This window comes from Oncorhynchus masou, chromosome 19 (assembly GCF_036934945.1).
Source record: "Oncorhynchus masou masou isolate Uvic2021 chromosome 19, UVic_Omas_1.1, whole genome shotgun sequence".
Classification (NCBI taxonomy): Eukaryota; Metazoa; Chordata; class Actinopteri; order Salmoniformes; family Salmonidae; genus Oncorhynchus; species Oncorhynchus masou.
The window spans coordinates 21315518-21337123 of record NC_088230.1 but is presented as its reverse complement, the minus strand read 5'-3'; the positions used below and the strand labels follow the sequence as shown (position 1 = coordinate 21337123).

Here is a 21606-nt window from a genome sequence, read left to right as displayed (position 1 = left end):
ACAATCTATCATTTTCACCAGCTTCCTGGATCAGATTTGTTTTTCTTTGAACAGTTCAGAAAAGCAGGTGGTGGTTAAATTGTATTTATGGGCGATAAGAGGTGTGTCAAAGTACAAAAGATCAAACACTTTAACGTGGGTACTGACTTTCACCTGCACCTGAGAGTGTCGAAATGATCTATTATCTAACTGTCAAAAAGAAACGGTTCCTACTACAACATGAATAAAAACATACACAGGTATCCATCTTGGTTTGAGCTGATCCATTTCCAATAACAGAGTCATTATCAAACCAGATATTGATCCTTTCTTCCAAATTGGACAGAGACTGGGTCAGGGGACTGTTACATCATCAAGGTGAGCCATCCTGGGTAGTGGGAAGCATGGTGCATTGTCAGAGTAAATATTGTTCATATCTTAATCCAGCAGAATCCAATGAGGAAGTCAAGTTAAATCAAACTTGTATTATCACAACGGCTTAACAGCATCCAATCCTTGCTGCATTTTATACATACTGTTGGAGTGTTAGTTAACTTCATGTTCTAACACAACCCAAGTATTCATCCCCTTCAGCAAAGGCCAAGTCTTTGGAGAATTAGACTTGTATTAGGCTGGGGTTGTCCATTTATAACACAGATCTTTTTCAAAAGAAACTTCTTTCAGGAGGCAGAGAACAACACTGAACATATTCAATTCAGCAGTGCATGTTCAGCCAGTGAATGCAATGAAGAAAATGTGAAGACCCCATGCACGTTTCCTTTGTATAGAATATGTTTCAAAGCTCATGCAATGTTGTTACATGGCTATAAAGAAAATATGAGTGTACAATATGTTAATACACAGGTTCAGTAGGACAAAATGTTTATGTACTGCTACAATTAAGATTTATTTGCTACACATAATAAGAGTTCACATTTACACATTTAGAAAGTGATTGATTGATGTGCAGTACTCGATATGTGTAGAGGGCAAATCAATACAGGGTCATATTTGAAAACCGAACCTATATATTTCAAAATGTCACAATTTGATTTGCCATCACTGCACCAATGCATTCACATAGCTAGGCTGAGGGGCTCTGAAGCCTATTTGATATGAATGACTTATCACATTGGGTTTGCATGCATTACTTCAAATGACAAAATCCTCCTCCCCCACTGAACATTAAGGACAGCTTGAGTGATGGCCATTTCTTTAAGAATCAAATCAAATTATTTCAAGCCCCTTCGCCTTCACTCTGCTGTCATAATACTAGTGATGCATCACTGTGTTACATGTATAAAAACTGACTATACAACTACAAGCTTTAGTCAATTATGACTGATGGACACTATTATTCTCTCTCCCCCCACCTCAGAACTCCATCATAAATCTCTATGAATGCCATAGGCTAGACTGACTGTCTCTGACATTTGTGAGAAGCCAGCTAATCTATCATTGAAACAGTGCAGGAATGCTAGCAAGCTATCCCTGCCTGATTAATCCGGTTTCTACCTAGGTAAACCTGGCCAAGGTCTGGGGCAGCAGACATTTATTTAGGACTCGAAGCAGAGATGACAAAAAAAATAAGAGTTGTCCCATCATGCAGGTTTATGCTCCTCTTAGGAGAGTTATTATCAACAACTTCCATCAGACTGTTAAAAAGATAAATCCCAAACCAGTGGCTAATGTTTGTGGACACCAATTGGTACCTCTGCTTACAGAAACCTATAGTGCTGTGAAGGGCAACATGTGAGGCCTAACATTCAAGTCTACTGCTGTTGTACTGCCCATCCTCTGAATCATGGCCTGTAAATTCCCCAGTACTCACTCTTTGGATTGGATCCCATTGGCTCTGGTGGCGTGGTAGTGACTCAGGCCTTTGTGGGTCTCCACGGATACCCAGCCTCCTAACTCATCCAGGATAACCCCTGCATGGACGGCAGCCTTACACAGCACAGACGTCTGAAACAACAGAGACCACAGGTGTGATATAGAGACAGACAAACACATCATAGAGGTCTGGAACAAGAGACAGATATGCTATAACAGACAATCACAGCTCAGATAACAACCAGGGCTAAACACAGAGAAGGTGGGAGACGTGTAAAACTCCAGACACCATCTCATGACATGGAGCCACAGTTGACGCTAATCTAAAATAAGCCCCATGCATTCTCAATCACTTCACACTTAATTTACATGTGGGAAAAAAAGGCACATTGTGATTGCATTCAGGGTCAATATTTACAGTAATTGCAGCTGCAGGAGGAATGTCAAACATACTTCTCTGTCGTGCGTTATTTAGGAAAGCAGTACTTTGTCACATAACATTCAGTACCTTTGGAATAGCTAGATGCCTACCTCTCAGAGATTGCCCCACCCTGCTGCTGAAATGAAGGGCTGGGACAGGTTAAAAGGAGCTCTTTGATGGATAAAAACAGGCATTTCCTCCACAAGACAACGTGAAATGCCTTACAATTAACATGGCAATCACTGGAGTGCTGTAAAAATGAACCGTAGCTCTGCCGATAAAATTCTCCATAAAGTCCATCAAGGATCTATTGAAACAAGCACTCAAACACTAATATAGGTGAAAAATGAATTTCTGAAAAAGTATTGTTGTTCAAACATGATGAAAAAGACTGAAAGAAATATAAATATATAATCTAACTTCAACATGGAGACAAGGTAAAAGCTCAGTGTTAAAATCAGTTATGGCTCATTTCAGCCTACAGCTATTTCCTCCCTTTCCCTGTAAAAAGCCATTACAGACTGGCTGGTCTGGTGACTAGGTGAGCACTATTCTCCTCTGAGTGGGGGAGAGGCTGCTCGACAGCTCCATGGTACAGATCGGGGGCCAGTGGCTGGGGCCCTGAGGAGCTGCTTTACAGAGGCCTGGCTGCCGCTTATCTGGACTAACAGCTGCTCTTGGGTCAGATTTAACTGTCTCATTATTATTACTCTGATCATTTATACACTGCCGGGTGGGCCGACTACCACACCGTAAATACATTGAACTCTTCCCTGCCTGTCTGTCAGCCGGTGGAGCAGATGGATAGGCTCTGGTAGTTTGTATATGATATCATGGCCCCAGTCAGAGTTATGGCTAGAGACTAATCATGGACTGTTGCTGGAGCAGGGCTGGGTTCAAGGCTGGTGCTACTGCTACTAGTAGGAGCGTAATAGACTAGATAATGGCTTGACTACATCAGCCAAAGACCGTCTGGTTCTAACTGAGATTGCCCATGTGTCCTGCCTCTGTTAACCTCCTTGTCTAAACCTCTGCGGACTATTTCATCTTAGCAGCAAGGGGTGAAATACTACAGAGTAGGAGAGGAACTATCAAAATGTCACTTACTTCCCTGCTCTCACTTACTTCCCTGCTGTCACTTACTTCCCTGCTGTCACTTACTTCCCTGCTGTTATTTCCCAAGGGTCAAAAGCACTAACTAAGTAGACCTTTCAACCAACAAAATATGTTGCTAAATTATTAATTCACTTAGTGCTTATGAACACTGAATGATGACATATGGTATGATAACCACATTAATTACAGATATACAGTGTATCAAATACATAGCCACAATGTGTAGGTCTTGTATGGTTATAATAAATACACTCTGAGGAACCATTAATGCCATACTACAAACCGCCCAGAACTCATTCAGACTGTTGTGTTGGTCTAAATGCTAATGAGTGTGTCTATTGAATGGGTGCAGTGGACAGATAAACACCTTCTGTTCCAAAGGCATCATCTCCTCATTATCTAGGCCCTCCACCAAACCCTCCCTATACAATAGCCTTCGCGGACTAATCAATCGCTCTGGCCCAGTCTCTCCCAAATGGCACCATATTCCCTATATAGTGCACTACATTTAACCAGATCCCTATGGGTCCTGTTTAAAAGTAGTGCACTATAAAGGGAATAGGGTGCCATTTGGGATGCACCCCAAGCCCTCGGCACACGCCAAGCCCTCGATGCTCATCCTTCTTCCCAGCAGACGGTGGAGCGTTTAGGGGTTCTCTGTTGTTGTGCTCCTCCAGGCCTATTGTTGTGGGGCTGGGGCTCCCTGCTGTGCTTCCTAAGCCTGGAGCTGTCTGTCACACTGACCGCCTGGCCGGTGGGCGGCCGCTCAATAGCCCTGATTGAACCCCAGAGAGAGCAAAACCTCAGGAGGCCCTGGTCTGGAAAGACCCTCTCTTTTTAGATACTGAACCCCATGCAGGGCTGGCCAGGGTAGCAGAGCCAGAGGACCACTGGGATTGACCCATCCAGGTGACCCACATGAAATGCATCCTGAGCCCCATAGAGAGGAGGACTAGCATAACTACAGTTCTGGAGTATTTTGGTGAATACAGTGACCAGAATCTTCTCACAGAGCTTAGTCTATATGCGCGTTTGGCTGTTCACCTCAGTGTTAGACATCTTATGGTATTACACATTAGCTACTATTTCCAGGTATTACAATGAAACAGCCTTACAAAGAGAGGTAGACATCTCTAGCTCTAACTGTGTGTAATGAGCCCAAAGCATTCTACAGTACACAAGCCCTAAGACAAAGCAGACAGAGTTACACACAAACACTCCCACAGCCCAACTGGACCAGGTTTTACAGTTGCCTTGCCCCTGTGGTTTGGCTGCCCTGTGATGCAACCTAACAGCAAATCCTAGCTCTGCTGCTGAATAAAAATGCACCACAGTTACATAAACAGATGATATCCAATATACCTCCACAACCACTTTATGTGTGTTCCACAACAGCAGCCAGACAAAAGCACCAGCAACGACTGGTTAGCCCGGGGACAACTTCTCACGTCCAGCTTCTGCTGTGTCTGTTTCTGCGCCTAACAAGGGCCCATTCAGACCTACTACTACTTGAAGCACCTATGGGCTGAGGTGCTCCAAGTGGTGCCTCAGAACAGTGGTGTTCCTCTGACAGAAGACAGGACAATGTAATCAAGGGTAAACAAACAAGTGCTTGGCTGGCTGCTTCAGGGGACTAGAACCTGTTAGGACAGAACTGCTGCCAAGGCTTCCAACAACACAACGATGCCTCGTAAATACCTACTCTGCAAACCAACATCTGTGGTTAAAAGCTTTCCCCAGGGGGGAGGCAGAGACCAAACAGCATTTCTGTCCTCTTTATAAACCTGGAAAAAAGACAGAGAATAGGCTACCTTTAAGAAGGACTAGACTTTTACTTACATGCCTGTAACCCTGGGAAATGTCCCCGGATATGTCACCTGCCACTGCTTTGCATCCTGCCGGACAGTACTTCCTGTGAGGGTAGACAACAATAGAACACACTTGTTGACAACGCATTGGCCCCATCCTGTCAATTTCCCCAGATGGACACGGTTCAGTAGAGTGGTAAGTAATCACTTCAAACCAGAAACGGTCTCTGCTTACACCAACATTACTACACTCTAATGGGACAAAAATGGACTTAATGGAGACGTATAAGATACTTGAATCTAAATTGTATATATACAGTTGAAGTCAGATGTTTACATACACTTAAACTCAGTTTTTCACAATTCCTGACATTTAATTTAAGTAAAATGCCCTGTCTTAGGTCAGTTAGGATCACCACTTTATTTAAGAATGTGAAATGTCAGAATAATAAGAGAGAGAATTATTTATTTCAGCTTTTATTTCTTTCATCACATTCCCAGTGGGTCAGAAGTTTACCTACACTCAATTAGTATTTGGTAACATTGCCTTTAAATTGTTTAACTTGAGTCAAACATTTCGGGTAGCCTTCCACAAGCTTCCCTCAATAAGTTAGGTGAATTTTGGCCCATTCCCCCTGACAGAGCTGGTGGAACTGAGTCAGGTTTGTAGGCCTCCTTGCTCGTACACGCATTTTCAGTTCTGCCCACAAATTGTCTGTAGGATTGGGGTCAGGGCTTTGTGATGACCACTCCAATACCAACTTTGGAAGTATGCTTGGGGTCGTTGTAGATGGGATGGTGTTCTTCGGCTTGCAAGCCCATTTTCCCTCCAAACATAATGATGTTCATTATAGCCAAACAGTTCTATTTTTGTTTCATCAGACCAGAGGACATTTCTCCAAAATGTACGACCTTTGTCCCCATGTGCAGTTGCAAACCATAATCTGGATTTTTTTTACGGCGGTTTTGGAGCAGTGGCTTCTTCCTTGCTGAGTGGCCATTCAGGTTATGTCGATATATGACTCGTTTTACTGTGGATATAGATACTTTTGTACCAGTTTCCTCCAGCATCTGCACAAGGTCCTTACTGTTGTTCTGGGATTGATTTGCACTTTTCGCACCAAAGTATGTTAATCTCTAGGAGACAGAACTCGTCTTCTTCCTGAGCGGTATGACGGCTGCGTGGTCCCACGGTGTTTACACTTGCATACTACTGTTTGTACAGATGAACGTGGTACCTTCAGGCATTTGGAAATTGCTCCCAAGGATGAACCAGAGTTGTGGAGGTCGACAACAAAAACAATTGGAGGTCTTGGTGGATTTCTATTGATTTTCCCATGATGTCAAGCAGAGAGGCACTGAGTTTGAAGGTAGGCCTTGAAATACATCCACAGATCACCTCCAATTGGCTCAAATGATGTCAATTAGCCTATCAGAAGCGTCTAAAGCCATTACACCATTTTCTGGAATTTTACAAGCTGTTTAAAGGCACAGTCAACTTAGTGTATGTAAACTTCTGACCCACTGGAATAGTGATACAGTGAACTATAAGTGAAATAAACTGTCTGAAAACAATGGAAAATTTAAAAGTCCTAACCGACTTGCCAAAACTATAGTTTGTTAACAAGAAATTTGTGGAGTGGTTGAAAAACAAGTTTTAATAACTCCAACCTAAGTGTATGTAAACTTCCGACTTCAACTATATATATCAGAATATTGAGGAAATTAGATAATTGTCTAGCTGAGGGATAACAAGGGGTAATATTTTTCATTAAGGCCCATAATCAAGCTAGGAATCTATTGCCATTACAGTTAACCAAGGACTCAAAGCAAGACATTTGACTTGTCTCAGACACACAGCCACATATGAAACAACCTTACCTGTATTTTAAATCTGAAAAATGGCTGCCTTTATCCAAACATGTGAGCAGATCTGAGGGGAGAAAACAGGGGAGGAGCCGAGAGACAATGAGGGGAGAAAATACCATGTGATCAGTAGTAGAGCAGACAGAGGAAACCAGCCCTGTGGAGCAGAAAGGACCACAACAACAGGATGTAGACCCTGCTTCCTTCACTCCCTCTGGGATGAGCATTCATGTCACACTCGCACAGACACACACACACCCGCACCGCACACAGTCATTGCTCTTAGTGATCAACTACATGATATTTTGGTCAACAACATAATAATGGTGGAAACTGGCATAACCACCAAAACCAGTTTGTAAACTCCTGGAATCTCCTGGATCATCACATACACAGCGTGACTGTGTGTCATTCAATATGGTCTGACTTACGGCAGTCTATGCTGTGTCTGATAATGCTGCATGTAGAAACTAGAGGTCGACCAATTATGATTTTTTTCAACGCCGATACCGATTATAGGAGGACCAAAAAAGCTGATACCGATTAAATCGGCCGATTTAAAAAAAATGTATTTGTAATAATGACAATTACAACAATACTGAATGAACACTTATTTCAACCAAATATAATACATCAATAAAAATCTATTTAGCCTCAAATAAATAATGAACCATGTTCAATTTGGTTTAAATAATGCAAAAACAAAGTGTTGGAGAAGTAAAAGTGCAATATGTGCCATGTAAGAAAGCTAATGTTTAAGTTCCTTGCTCAGAACATATGAAAGTTGGTGGTTCCTTTTTTTTATATACTTCTGTGTATTGATTTTAAGAAAGTCATTGGTGTTTATGGTTAGGTACAGTCGTCCAACGATTGTGCTTTTTTCGCAAATGCGCTTTTGTTAAATCATCCCCCAGCGTTGCGTCGATGATATGCAAAGCAGGACACGCTAGATAAACGAGTAATATCATCAACCATGTGTAGTTATAACTAGTGATTATGATTGGTTGTTTTTTATTAGGGGCGGCATGTTTAAAAATATATACTTCTGTTAATTTTAAGAAAGTCATTGGTGTTTATGGTTAGGTACTAGTGGTTAGGTTAACCTAGTGGTTAGAGCGTTGGACTAGTAACCGACAGGTTGCAAGTTCGAATCCTCAAGCTGACAAGCTACAAATCTATCGTTCCGCCCCTGAACAGGCAGTTAACCCACTGTTCCTAGGCCGTCATTGAAAATAAGAATTAGTTCTTAACTGACTTGCCAAGGTAAAAAATAATAATAATAAAATAAGTTTAATGCTAGCTAGCAACTTACCCTGGCTTCTACTGCATTCACGTAACAGGCAGGCTCCTCGTGGAGTGCAATGAGAGGCAGGTGGATAGAGTGTTGGACTAGTTAACTGTAAGGTTTCAAGATTGGATCCCCGAGCTGACAAGGTGAAAATCTGTCGTTCTGCCCCTGAACAAGGCAGCTAACCCACCGTTCCTAGGTTGTCATTGAAAATAAGAATGTGTTCTTAACTGACTTGACAAGTTAAATAATGGTATAAAAAAGCAACATTTTTTTTTTTAAATTGGCAAAATTGGCGCCCAAAAATACCGATTGTTATGAAAACTTGAAATCGTCCCTAATTAATCGGCCATTCTGATTAAAATCGGTCGACCTCTAGTAGAAACAGCCCCAACCCTTCTGGGTTCACCCTAAGGAGAGGACAGGACAGGCAAGTGGTGGCACGTGGCACAGCTGATTAACCAGTAGCACTGACTGTCCTTAGTGGAAAAAGAAGGCCAACCAAAGGACCGCACAGAAAAACACACATGTAGAATTCAGACCACGGTGTATTCTTATCAATATCACTGTTTTGGCATGAAACAGCATTGAATCATTAGTTTAGGTGTAGATCGAGAGAGGGAGAGTCTCAAACCTCTGTGGTCCCCTGAGGAGTAGGAGAACAGGAACCCTCGGCCCGAGATGTGGCGCCCGCTGCGGAACTGGACGATGACCTCATTGGAGTCCGTGTGTACCTCTCTTGGGTAGGACTTCAGGCTGCCACAGAATGTCCCATACACTGCAACAGGAAAGATGGACATAGGTCTTTCATAACCACCATTCATCTGCATTTTGACAGCAATGTGACCTTATTTCATATTCCAAATGACCAACACAAGATGGTGCGACCATATCTGAGGTCAGAGAGGTGGGAGAGGCAGACAGGTTCTGACCTGCCATCTACACGGTCCCCCCTACCCACCACCCCACAGGGGCTGTTTGTCCCTCCAGGTCTCCCTAACAGGCTCTCTATTTTCAGCCCCAACAACCCAAATCACATGTCATCTGAACAGCTCTTCCTCTCTATCACTCACAGGAGGAAAAAAATGCTTCCCTTTTGTCAGCGACAGGAATCTCACTGTAAATCATTTCCAGTGCAGATAAAGGGAGGGGGAGAGAGAGAGAGAGACACCCAAACCCAGCACAGTGCCCAGGGCCCTTTCCAAAGACTGGGTCTCAGCCAGGCAGCCAGTGCTGGTTGTTTGGTCTCAATGGCCTGTGTGGTTTTGCTTCACCTGACGACCATGATGAAACATGAGGCCTCCACCAGTCAGCTCCATGGCAACCACATCCTATATCCACTCCCTCACTGAACTACACGTCAACAACCCTGAGGGATTTCATGATGAAAAAAAAATATTACATTCCCCAGTCCTATAGCCCTACGGAACATTTGAAGGGTCATATAAGGAGTTTCAAAGAAGTGTGAAAATACAACTTTCAAGGTATGACCGGGAATGGGATACTGTAAATATCACTAATTCCTAAGGATATTTATGAGCAAAGCTTGTTGTGAAACCTGGTCAGTGATGGAATACTTTCACCAGGAAGCTGTTGAGGAGAGAAGCCAAGGCATGCCGTGTTTCAGCACTGAGGTTTCAAAGGGCCTCTGACACCCTGGCCTCTGTATTGGTAACATCAGCTGTGGGTGGGTTGCAAAGTGGGCATGATGATCATTCACCACAGCATGATGGATATAGCAGCTCAACACTACCCTCAGCTCATATCCTGCTCTTCACACCAGCCTCCCTCCAGCCCAGTAATTCTTACTCAGAGTAGTAGTGGCAGGCTGGAGGAGAGACATCCTGCTATAGTGTGGTACTACGCGCTGCTAACATGGAGAAAACCCAAGAAGTCTAAATACTTGTCAGAAATACTATGACTAAGGGGGGTCAGAACTAAAGGTCGACCGATTATGATTTTTCCAACACCGATACCGATTATTGGAGGACCAAAAAAAACTGATACCGATGAATAGGCCAATTTTTTAAAATGTATTTATATGTAATAATGACAATTACAACACTGAATGAACACTTTTATTTTAACTTAATATAATGCATCAATAAAATCAATTTAGCCTCAAATAAATAATGAAACATGTTCAATTTGGTTTAAATAATGCAAAAACAAAGTGCTGGAGAAGAAAGTAAAAGTGAAATATGTGCCATGTAAGAAAGCTAACATTTAAGTTCCTTGCTCAGAACATGAGAACACATGAAAGCTGGTGGTTCCTTTTAACATGAGTCTTCAATATTCCAAGGTAAGAAGTTTTAGGTTATTATAGGAATTATAGGACTATTTCTCTCTATACCATTTGTATTTCATATACCTTTGACTATTGGATGTTCTTATAGGCACTTTAGTATTGCCAGTGTAACAGTATAGCTTCCGTCCCTCTCCTTGCCCCTACCTGGACTTGAACCAGGAACACATCAACAACAGCCACCCTCGAAGCATCGTTACCCATCGCTCCACAAAAGCCTTGCAGAGCAAGGGGAATAACTACTCCAAGTCTCAGAGCGAGTGACGTTTGAAATGCCATTAGCGCGCACCCCGCTAACTAGCTAGCCATTTCACATCGGTTACACCAGCCTAATCTCGGGAGTTGATAGGCTTGAAGTCATAAACAGAGAAATGCTTGAGGCACAGCGAAGAGCACGAAAGTGCTGTTTGAATGAATGCTTACGAGCATGCTGCTGCCTACCACCGCTCGATCAAATATCAAATCATAGACTTAATTATAACATAATAACACACAGAAATACGAGCCTTAGGGCATTAATATGGCCAAATCCGGAAGCAAGACGTTTAATCTTTCAGTGAAATACGGAACCGTTCCATATTTTATCTAACGGGTGGCATCCATAAGTCAAAATATTCCTGTTACATTGCACAACCTTCAATGTTATGTCATAATTACGTAAAATTCTGGCAAAGAGCCAGGCGGCCCAAACTGTTGCATATACCCTGACTCTGAGTGCAATGAACGCAAGAAAAGTAACAATTTCCCTAGCTTAATATTGCCTGCTAACATGAATTTCTTTTAACTAAATATGCAGGATTAAAAATGATATACTTCTGTGTAGTGATTTTAAGAAAGGCAATGATGTTTATGGTTAGGTACATTCGTGCAACGATTATGCTTTTTTCGCAAATGCGCTTTTGTTAAATCATCCCCCGTTTGACGAAGTTGGCTGTCTTTGTTAGGAAGAAATAGTCTTTACAGTTCACAACGAGCCAGGCAGCCCAAACTGCTGCATATACCCAGACTCCGTTGCACAGAACGCAAGAGAAGTGACACAATTTCCCTAGTTAAAAGAAATTCATGTTAGCAGGCAATATTAATTAAATATGCAGGATTAAAAATATATACTTGTGTATTGATTTTAAGAAAGGCATTGATGTTTATGGTTAGGTACACATTGGTGCAACGACAGTGCTTTTTTGTGAATGGGCTTGTTAAAGCACCCGTTTGGTGAAGTAGGCTATGATTTAATGATAAATTAACAGGCACCGCATCGACTATATGCAACGCAGGACAAGCTAGATAAACTAGTAATATCATCAACCATGTGTAGTTAACTAGTGATTATGTTAAGATTGATTGTTTTTTATAAGATACGTTTAATGCTAGCTAGCACCTTACCTTGGCTCCTTGCTGCACTCACATAACATAACATAACAGGTAGTCAGCCTGCCACGCAGTCTCCTTGTTGAGTGCAATGTAATCGGCCATGATCGGTGTCCAAAAATGCAGATTACCGATTGTTATGAAAACTTGAAATCGGCCCTAATTAAATCAGCCATTCCAATTAATCAGTCGACCTCTAGTCAGAACCTAGTAATATCAGGATGTAGGATGGGACATAAACCTAACACATTCAATGACTCATTTCTCTGAAAGGGGGAAAAATGTCACCAAATTCACTGGGAATACATTTCATAGGATGAAGAAACAATACTCCAAGCCGCAGGTCCATACTACTTGTCAGACACAGAGAACCGATACTATATACTCGTTAGGTGGGATTGGCGTGCGGCGTCTGTAGGTGGCTTTTGACCATTCCTTTGGATTTCTCAGGTCTAACTCATTGTTAGAAAAAGGTTTGGTCCAAATCGAATGCTAGGTACTATATTTTTGTAACATTATATGAATCCTATACATTTAAATGGCCAATTTAGATGCAATCAATTAGCTTAATTTCTCAAAGATAAAATAATATTAGAAACAAAATGATGTTGCAGGAATGCTAATCTTATCTGTTTCTAACAACAGAAAAGATTTCAGAACAATCTGATATGGTTGGTGTCGAAACACTTCTTGTGCTTTTTGAGGTGGAACTACCCAACAGCACTTGACAAACCCAACAACAAATATGGTCAAAAGACTTATTTATTTTTTACTAGGCAAGTCAGTTAAGAACAAATTCTTATTTTCAATGATGGCCTAGGAACAGTGGGTTAACTGCCTGTTCAGGGGCAGAATGACAGATTTTGTACCTTGTCAGCTCGGGGATTTGAACTTGCAACCTTTTGGTTACTAGTCCAATGCTCTAACCACTAAGCTACACTGCCGCCCTGGCAGATAAAAGGAGAGCCTATAATGAAATACAGTGAGCTCCAAAAGTATTGGGACAGTGACACATTTTTGATTGTTTTGACCCTGTACTCCAGCACTTTGGATTTGAAATGATACAATGGCAGAGGTTAAAGTGCATACTGGCAGCTTTAATTTGGGGAAATTTTCATCCATATCAGGAGAACTGTTTACAAATTACAGCATTCTTTGTACATATTCCCCCTATTTTAGATGAATAAAGGTATTAGGACAAATCCACATATATGTGTATTAAAGTAGCAAAACATTACATATTTGGTACCATATTCATAGCACACAACATGTAAAGTGTTGGTCCCAAGAGCTGAAATAAAAAATCCCTGAAATGTTCCAGAAGCTCAAAAAGCTTATTTCTCTCACGTTGTGCACATTTCTTTACATTGGTTAGTGAGCAATTCTCCTTTGCCAAGATAATCCATCCACCTGACACCTGGCAAATGCTCACCTTCGATGGCGACTTGCATGCTGGAGAAGTGTGCTCTTCACGGATGAACCCTGGTTTCAACTGTACCGGGCAGGTGGGCGAGCGGTTTGCTGATGTCAATTTTTTTAAAGAATGTCCCATGGTGTCGGTGGGGTTATGGACAACAAACACAATAGCATTTTATTGATGGCAATTTTAATGCACAGAGACCCCATGACATCCTGAGGCACATTGTCATGCAATTCATCTGCCGCCATCACCTCATGTTTCAGCATGACAATGCACAAGGATCTGTACACAATTCCTGGAAGATGAAAACGTCCCAGTTCTTACATTGCCTGCATACTCACCAGACATGTCACCCATTGAGCATGTCTGGGATGCTCTGGATCGACGTGTACGAAAGCATATTCCAGTTCCCGCCAATATGCAGCAACTACACACAGTCATTGAAGAGGAGTTGGACCACATTATACAGACCGGGCCTCCCGAGTGGCGCAGTGGTCTAAGGCACTGCATTGCAATGCTAGCTGTGCCACTAGAGATTCTGTGTTCGAGTCCAGGCTCTGTTGCAGCCGGCTGTGACTGGGAGACCAATCGGGCGGTGCACAATTGTCCCAGTGTCATGCAGTTTAGGGGAGGGTCTGGCCACCAGGGATGTCCATGTCCCATCGTGCACGAGCAACTCCTGTGGCGGGCCGGGCGCAGTGCACTCTGACACGGTCGCCAGGTGTACGGTGTTTCCACTGACACATTGGTGCGGCTGGCCTCCGGGTTAAGTGGGCATTGTGTCAAGAAGCAGTGCGGCTTGGTTGGGTTGTGTTTCAGAATACGCACGGCTCTCAACCTTCGCCTCTCCCGAGTCTGTACGGGAGTTGCAGCGATGAGACAACACTGTAACTACCAATTGGAAACCATGAATTTGGGGAGAGGGGAGAGAGCAAATAAATAAATAATGAAAAAAATACAACAAAAAATACATTACACAGGTCACAATCAGCACCCTGATCAACTTTATGCAAAGGAGATGTGTTGCGCTGTATGAGGCATATGGTAGTCACACCAGATACGGACTGGTTTTCTGATCCACGCCCATATTCTTTTTACGGTATCTGTGACCAACAGATGCATATCTGTATTCCCAGTCATGTGAAATCCATAGATTAGGGCCTAATTAATTTATTACAATTGACTGGTTTCCTTATATAAACTGTAACTCAGTAAAATCTTTGACATTTTTACATTTATATTTTTGTTCAGTATACAACAAGCAAACTTTGTTGTATGCTATGAATATGGGACCAAATACTAAAATTTTACAGCTAGTGAATCTGTCCCAATACTTTTGGTCCCCTAAAATACTATGTACAAAAACTTCTGTAAACGGTTTACCCAATATGGATGAAAATACCAAAGTTCTGGAGTACAGAGACAAAACAACAACAACAAAATGTCACTGTCCCAATACTTTTGGAGCTCAATGTCCTTCTGTTGGCTTGGATGTCCTCGGACCATCAGGATCACCCACAACTTCCTCCTTGTGTGAAGTTATTCTCAAGTACAACAAAAACATCCGCCCTCTCCTCCGGATCTTTATATATAGAAAAATCCCCCAGAAGAAACTCTTTCCTTGACTCAGTGAATAGGGAAGCTCAGTCTGACATGTGCTTTTCATCTGTGGAGAAGGAATGTTATGAAGACTGTGGTCTGTGCAGCACCACCGCTAGCTAGGTCACACTTTCATCACCACATAGAACCAGAGAGACAATAGCCATGGCCAAGATGGCTGACTCAGACTCACCATGCTCGCCTCCGTAGACACCCTTGAGGACCTTGACGTAGTCCGACTGGCAGTCCCGTGCCTCCACGTCCAGGTCTCCGAACCTGAGGACCAGGCTGTTGCCCTCTGGCACGCGGATCTTCCATTCGCACCAGGTGTTGTTGGGGTAGGTTCCCGGGTAGTTCTTAGAGGAGAGGACACCGCTCTCTGGGCCCAGCATGGAGTGGCCACAACCGTCATCTGGAGAAAACCATAGGAGAGAAGTCAAGTTAGATCAGAAGAAGTTCCGTCTCCATTTTGGTGTTGTATTTCTGTTAAATTGTTTAAGACTAGTTAAACCATGATATGAGGAACACACGTGATGGTGGAGTTTGGTGGAGAAAAACACTAACTCTCTCGAACTGGAAGGCAAATAAGAACATTCACCATTCAAGGCTCAACTTTCACTCCACAAACACACCAAACAACCTCACCAGTAAATGAGACATTTTGTTCAGTTTTGCTAGCTAGTCAACATGACTAATTTTACCAAGCTAACAGTTTGAAATTAATCAAGGAAAGCAGCAGGTCTAGATAGAGAATGTGCCAGTACATATGAAAGGAATAACTTATGTTAAGTAGACATTGAGGGAGGGAGACAAGTCAAGACAAGCAACAACAAAAAAGACACTGTACATATTGCATTGTGTCAGACAAATACAAGCTCTGATGACAGCTATTGGAAGGCAGTCTTAATTACATCAATCAAAGTGAGTTAAAATTTGCCAATGTCTCAATGATCGAACGTCTTCTCAAACAGACAAGTCAAAACAAATAGGAGTTACTTCACAGAAATACCTGGCTGATGCACTTCTGCTTAAGAATGCAGACACAGCAAAGCAACAAAAAAACACAACCTCCAAGAAAGGCAATGCTCTCTCTTCTAGAGATTCCCTTTGGGTGGCACAAGAGGTGGGGTGTCTATCTGAGATGCTCAGCTGCTTGGGCTAGGCCAACTCCAGGCTCTTTCAGAAGGTGTGGGGCTTCCCTTTCGTGTGTGTGTGTGTGTGTGTGTGTGTGTCAGTGGCTCCCACGCCTCGGGCCTAGCTCAGCACCCTGGTGGCACAGTGGACACTGTTTACAGATAGGTTAATCCACTGTCCCCCTGGGTGTGGCATTAACACTTGTGACAGCACTAACAGGCCTGCAAGGGCTTCATGGCAGCTGTGGCCCACAGAGACCAGTCACCGGACTGCTTCCCACAGACCTAGGCCCTGTCCCTCTAATCCCTAGAGACTTCATGTAGATGTGAAATTATTAGCAATATTTATTAACAATATGGTGAAAATTCTACCTAGCTTATCATAGGGAAAGGTTGCGCTACTATCACATGTATTATGCTTACACCTATCCCCAATACATCATACATATTCAATTTACTTTAGATCTAGCCTACATGAAGTGCCTATAAGGTTGGGACTTGGGGGTAGGGGCTAGTGTTTGGACTGGGCCCTTGAATTTAGATGTATGTAGAACAGAAACACATAGTCCAGACATCAATGGCAGGATCTGTGCAGTGCTGGATCATTTCACATAGGCCTAAAATGAAATAACACTGGTTTCTGGATAAGGATCTCTAAAGGATCTCTCTTCTTTCCAAGGAAGGTAAACTCACATTTAATGGAAAAACATTTAAAGAAAATTAGTTGGCCTGTGGACAAATGAATGAGGCTATTAAAAAACACATGACGGCTGCTTTGACTTGACTGGCCAGTCCACAGCCATGCAGCGATGGTTACGTCAGCATCACACACTGCGCAGGCACACACAGTGGCCTTTATGGTCCAAGGCTGGACTCATTCCAGATGTGAGGCTAGGCGGACACCACAGCGGGACGGAAAAATGTAAACAAGATGCAGCTACCCACCTGGGGGCAAGCGCAGGGGTGGTGGTATCGTCACACAACAGTAAAGTAGGAGAAGGTCAGAGTGGGCCCTTTAAGATCCCCTCAAGAGCCTTTTCGGGTAGTGGTTTGTTTGGAACAATAAAAATCAAGGTTCAGCCCACATGCACTTTAAATACCTACTGTACAACAAAACGTTTACATGACAGCGTCCCCAGCAGATAGACCTACTAAGACATTGTTTTGTTTATATAGATCTTCAATGACCTAGACATTTATCTGATCCTCTCAGATATGGGCTCATGTGTTGGAAGTTTCAGTCAGATTTCACTTATTGCGTTTTTTTTGTTCCTTGAGATTCCTCATTCATAGCAAGGTTGCATTTCTCTCTATGCAGTGCACATAGTTCACTAGAGTAAAACCTTTACGCATCTTTTTTCACTTCAGTCATACTGATATACACCAGCAAACTCATGCATTTATTTTTACTAACAGAGAATATAATTATGCTATTTACATGTTAAATGCCAGTGCATCTCTCATCGTCTCTCCTGAACACCTGGCTGACTCCTGCCCTCAGGACAAACATGAAATATTCACTTCACACACTCAGAGGGGGAGCTGTGGAAGCAGATGCAATGTGACAGGCAGGGAGGCTCAACATACAGTAATACCAGGTAGAGGGGGAAAACACCATCAAATAATGACAGGAATCAATTCTTCCCAGCTCTGTCAGACGACAATGTGCATCGGACTAAAACTGTTCACTGCATGGATCCACACAAGGATCCCAAAGGCAGCCAGTAGGAGAGCTTTGGCTGAGTCTCCTAAACTGAGTGCTAAGGCATGCGTGGCGCTGTAGGGCATTGTTCAGCAGCCAGTGGTGACTCCTTGGTACGGAGAGACAATACCACAGGAGCACAGACACAAAAGGATGACCCTGCTCCATTGTCATTATAATGCACGTAGGCTATCAGGCTAAATACTACAGAATCGAGAGCCATGCCGTCCATTAGTGTGGTGATACAGGAGGATGATCAAACACACAACTATTGTGGTTTCAGCTCCAGTACCTCCTATTTGGCTGTTTTATCACTGGTGAAAGTCACCTATCTTCTTAGGGATTGTTAAATTACATTTGGCATGTAGCCTATGTAAGCCTACAGGCTGAATGGTTAACCATTGAACTAAGTACTACTATACTTACCTTCAATATTCCCCTTCTAAGATAAAACAGCTCAGAGAGTTAAGGAGTAATGTTTGAAAGAGAACTGAAAAAAAATGACTGGTTCTATTTTCTCACAACGTCCTGCATGTTTGATCTCAACTCAATATAGCCTAACAGTAGTTCAATGTAACAAATACATGATTCATTGTAATTACACGACACACACGATTGTTGTTACATTTGATTATTGGCAAACCAGTTATGACAAGTACTTAACATTCGAGGCTTATTGAACAAGCCACACACAATGTGTTATTAACCCTTCATGTGCCATGTGTTTAAGGCACATAAAAACCGCCTGGTGTGCTTTCAACACATGGCACACCAAAGTCTAGTAAAATGTCAACTTATCGGTGCCATGCTGAATCAAGGAATATTCCGTTTCCATTGAATATAAAGTAGCGAGACCTGTTACCAACAATCTGTTGTAGTCCAAAAAAATAAATCATGGGTAAACGTGTAAATCGCTGTTGCTTTAACGACGGTTAGTTTACTTACCGAGTTTTTCGCCAAACGCGGAAAGTATAGTCCAAACGACAAAGAATCCATTAAGTTTCACCTTTCCCAACATCTCAGATTTTATCCAAAGTAACGCAACGAAATCGCATATGAAGACACATTTGTCTCGTCTTCATGGGATAATTTTCTTCAGGAAGGTTTTTTGCTGTAAATCAAAGGATCCCGATGCGCTCCGTGTGCTTCTATCCTGCCTGTATCTCCACAGTAGATTCCTTGAATGAACTCTTCCGTGTTTCATCCACAGGCGGCACCCAGTGCTCAGGTCGACCAACCAGTCTGACAGCCACGGTGTCGTTGGGAAGAGGAGTATATTTGTTGAGCAGCCAAGACAAGCAAGAGGCAACACTTGATCAAAATAATTGTTGAGTTCAACTGCACACCCCTGCTTAAAGATAGGCCTATGACCTTTTATACTAACTCAAATCAGCCATATAGGAGGTACTGAGAACTAAGACTAAAAGAGAACCAGTTTTCTTTCAAACATTACTCCTAGAAACTCTCTGAGCTGTTTTATCTTTCATCAGTGATAAAACAGCCAAATAGAAGGTACTTGTAGGCCTACTTCATACAGGCCTACTATTCTGTAATAAATTGCAATGCTATTGGTCATTGGCTATACTAGCTATTTATTTAATGACATAAAAAGTGACTCAGGTGGTGTGTTTTTAGGCTAGCTGATTAATTGATGATGTTTGTTTTCATTAACATTTAAGGTGATCATAGGGCAGTGAGGCGTGGAAGACCTCCGTTAATGGGTTGATTAGATCAAATTTATATACACTGAACACAAATATAAATGCAACATGAAACAATTTCTAAGATTTTACTGAATTACAGTTCATATGAGGAAATAAGTCATTAGGCCCTAGTCTATGGATTTCACATGACTGGGATTACAGATATGCATCTGTTGGTCACAGATACCTTAAACGTAGGAGCGTGGATCGGAAAACCATTCAGTGTCTGGTGTGATCACAATTTACCTCATGCAGCGTGACACATCTCCTTAGCATAGAGTTGATCAGGCTGTTGATTGTGGCCTGTGCGAAGTTGTTGTATATTTGGCAGGTTTTTTATTTCATTTAACTAGGCAAGTCAACCTCTTAAGGATCCACCCCTTTTTTCAATTTACTCCTAAAATGACATACCCAAATCTAATTACCTGAAGATCAGGCCCTCAAGCAAGGACATGCATATTCTTGGTACCATTTGAAAGGAAACACGTTGAAGGTTGTGGAAATGTGAAAGGAATGTAGGAGAATATAACACAATAGAGCTGGTAAAAGATAATACAAAGAAATAAACAACTGTTCTGTTGTGTTTTTTTTGTACCATCTTCTTTGAAATGAAAGAGAACGGCCATGTTGTATTATTCCAGCCCAGATGCAATGTAGATTTTGGCCACTAGATGGCAGCAGTGTATAGGTAAAGTTTTAGACTGATCCAATGAACCATTGCATATCTGTTCAAAATGTGCTTAGTTTGTTTATTAATAACTTCATGTTCAAAATTGTGCACTCTCCTCAAGCAATAGTATGGTATTCTTTCACTGTAATAGCTACTGTAAATTGGACAGTGCAGTTAGCTTAACAAGAATTTAAGCTTTCTTAAATACCAGATATGTCTATGTCCTGGGAAATGTTATTGTTACTTAAAACCTCATGCTAATCACATTAGCCTACATTTGCTTAACCGTCCCGTGGACAGGACACTGATCCCGAATATGTTTTTTTAAGAACAAATTGTTATTTACAATGATGGCCTACCCCGGCCAAACCCTAACCCGGATGATGCTGGGCCAATTGTGTGCTGCCCTATGGGACTCCCAATCACAGCCGGTTGTGATACAGCCTGAAATCGAACCAGGGTATGTAGCGATGCCTCTAGCACTGAGATACGGTGCCTTACATGCTGACCACACTGCTCGCACGCGCCAACGATCGCTCGCATGCATTGCCAAGCGCTGAAATAGAAGTCAGTTCTATTTGTGAAGCTGAGCGCGGTGCAAATCCTGCCTCTCCTATCTCCTCATTGGTTTATGGAAGCAGATACCCACGTGCCATCTCCTCATTGGTTATACCCACATGGGTAATTGAAAGGTGAACTTCTTTCGGCCATTCGTGGCAATACACCTATGAAAGTTAGATGCCAATCGCCATACAAAGTCCAAAGAAGAAAAAGTCTGGAAGGAGGAGAGATAACTAGAAACGATTCGATTGACCATTTTATGTGTGGATTCATTGTCGGAGTAGAGGACCTTGTGCATTTCAGGTAAAATAACAACTCAACGTTTATATCCCAGAACAAATTAGCAAGCAACAGAAATCTAGCTAAATAGGACAAATTAGCTATCAGGTGCAAGCTAGCTAGCTAAATTGCCATAAATGTTTCATGCTTTTCGACCTGTCCCCAAATTAATATAATTGGTTCAGTGTTTGTTTTGATATTTCAACCTGCGTGTCGTGATTGCATTTGGTGTTGTGGGACAAAAGCAATTTGCGCACAATGGGGCATGCATGCGGCCGGTTTGGGTACGTATTAGACCACTGCACCACTCGGGAGCCCCGGTGGTGTACAGTACTTAAGTAAAAAATACTACCTAAGCTGTTCTTTTGGCAATCTGTCTTTACTTTACTATCCATATTTTTACCTTTACTTCACTACATTCCTGAAGAAAATTCTATACTTTTTACTTCATACATTTTCACTAACAGCTAAAAGTACTCGTTACGTTTTGAATGTTTAGCAGGACAGGGAAATTGTCAAATTCACACACTTATCAAGAGAATATCCCTGGTTATC

At 42.2% G+C, this 21606-nt stretch overlaps 1 protein-coding gene across 2 annotated transcripts in view; it reads right to left on the bottom strand.

The window, feature by feature from the left end:
• LOC135505992 (discoidin, CUB and LCCL domain-containing protein 1-like) overlaps positions 1-19060 on the bottom strand; it is a 42516-nt gene extending 23456 nt beyond the window's left edge. Inside the window, exons 1-6 of one of the 2 annotated variants that reach the window (XM_064925311.1) lie at positions 18784-19060; positions 15197-15415; positions 8946-9089; positions 7039-7090; positions 5189-5261; positions 1811-1944 (exon numbers count right to left, since the gene is read on the bottom strand). In XM_064925311.1, the coding sequence (XP_064781383.1) occupies positions 1811-1944; positions 5189-5261; positions 7039-7090; positions 8946-9089; positions 15197-15415; positions 18784-18856 (695 nt within the window). In that variant the 5' untranslated portion in view covers positions 18857-19060. The remainder of the gene's footprint in view (positions 1-1810; positions 1945-5188; positions 5262-7038; positions 7091-8945; positions 9090-15196; positions 15416-18783) is intronic. The other variant, XM_064925312.1, reaches the window with a different exon arrangement.
• Positions 19061-21606: the final 2546 nt, after the last annotated feature.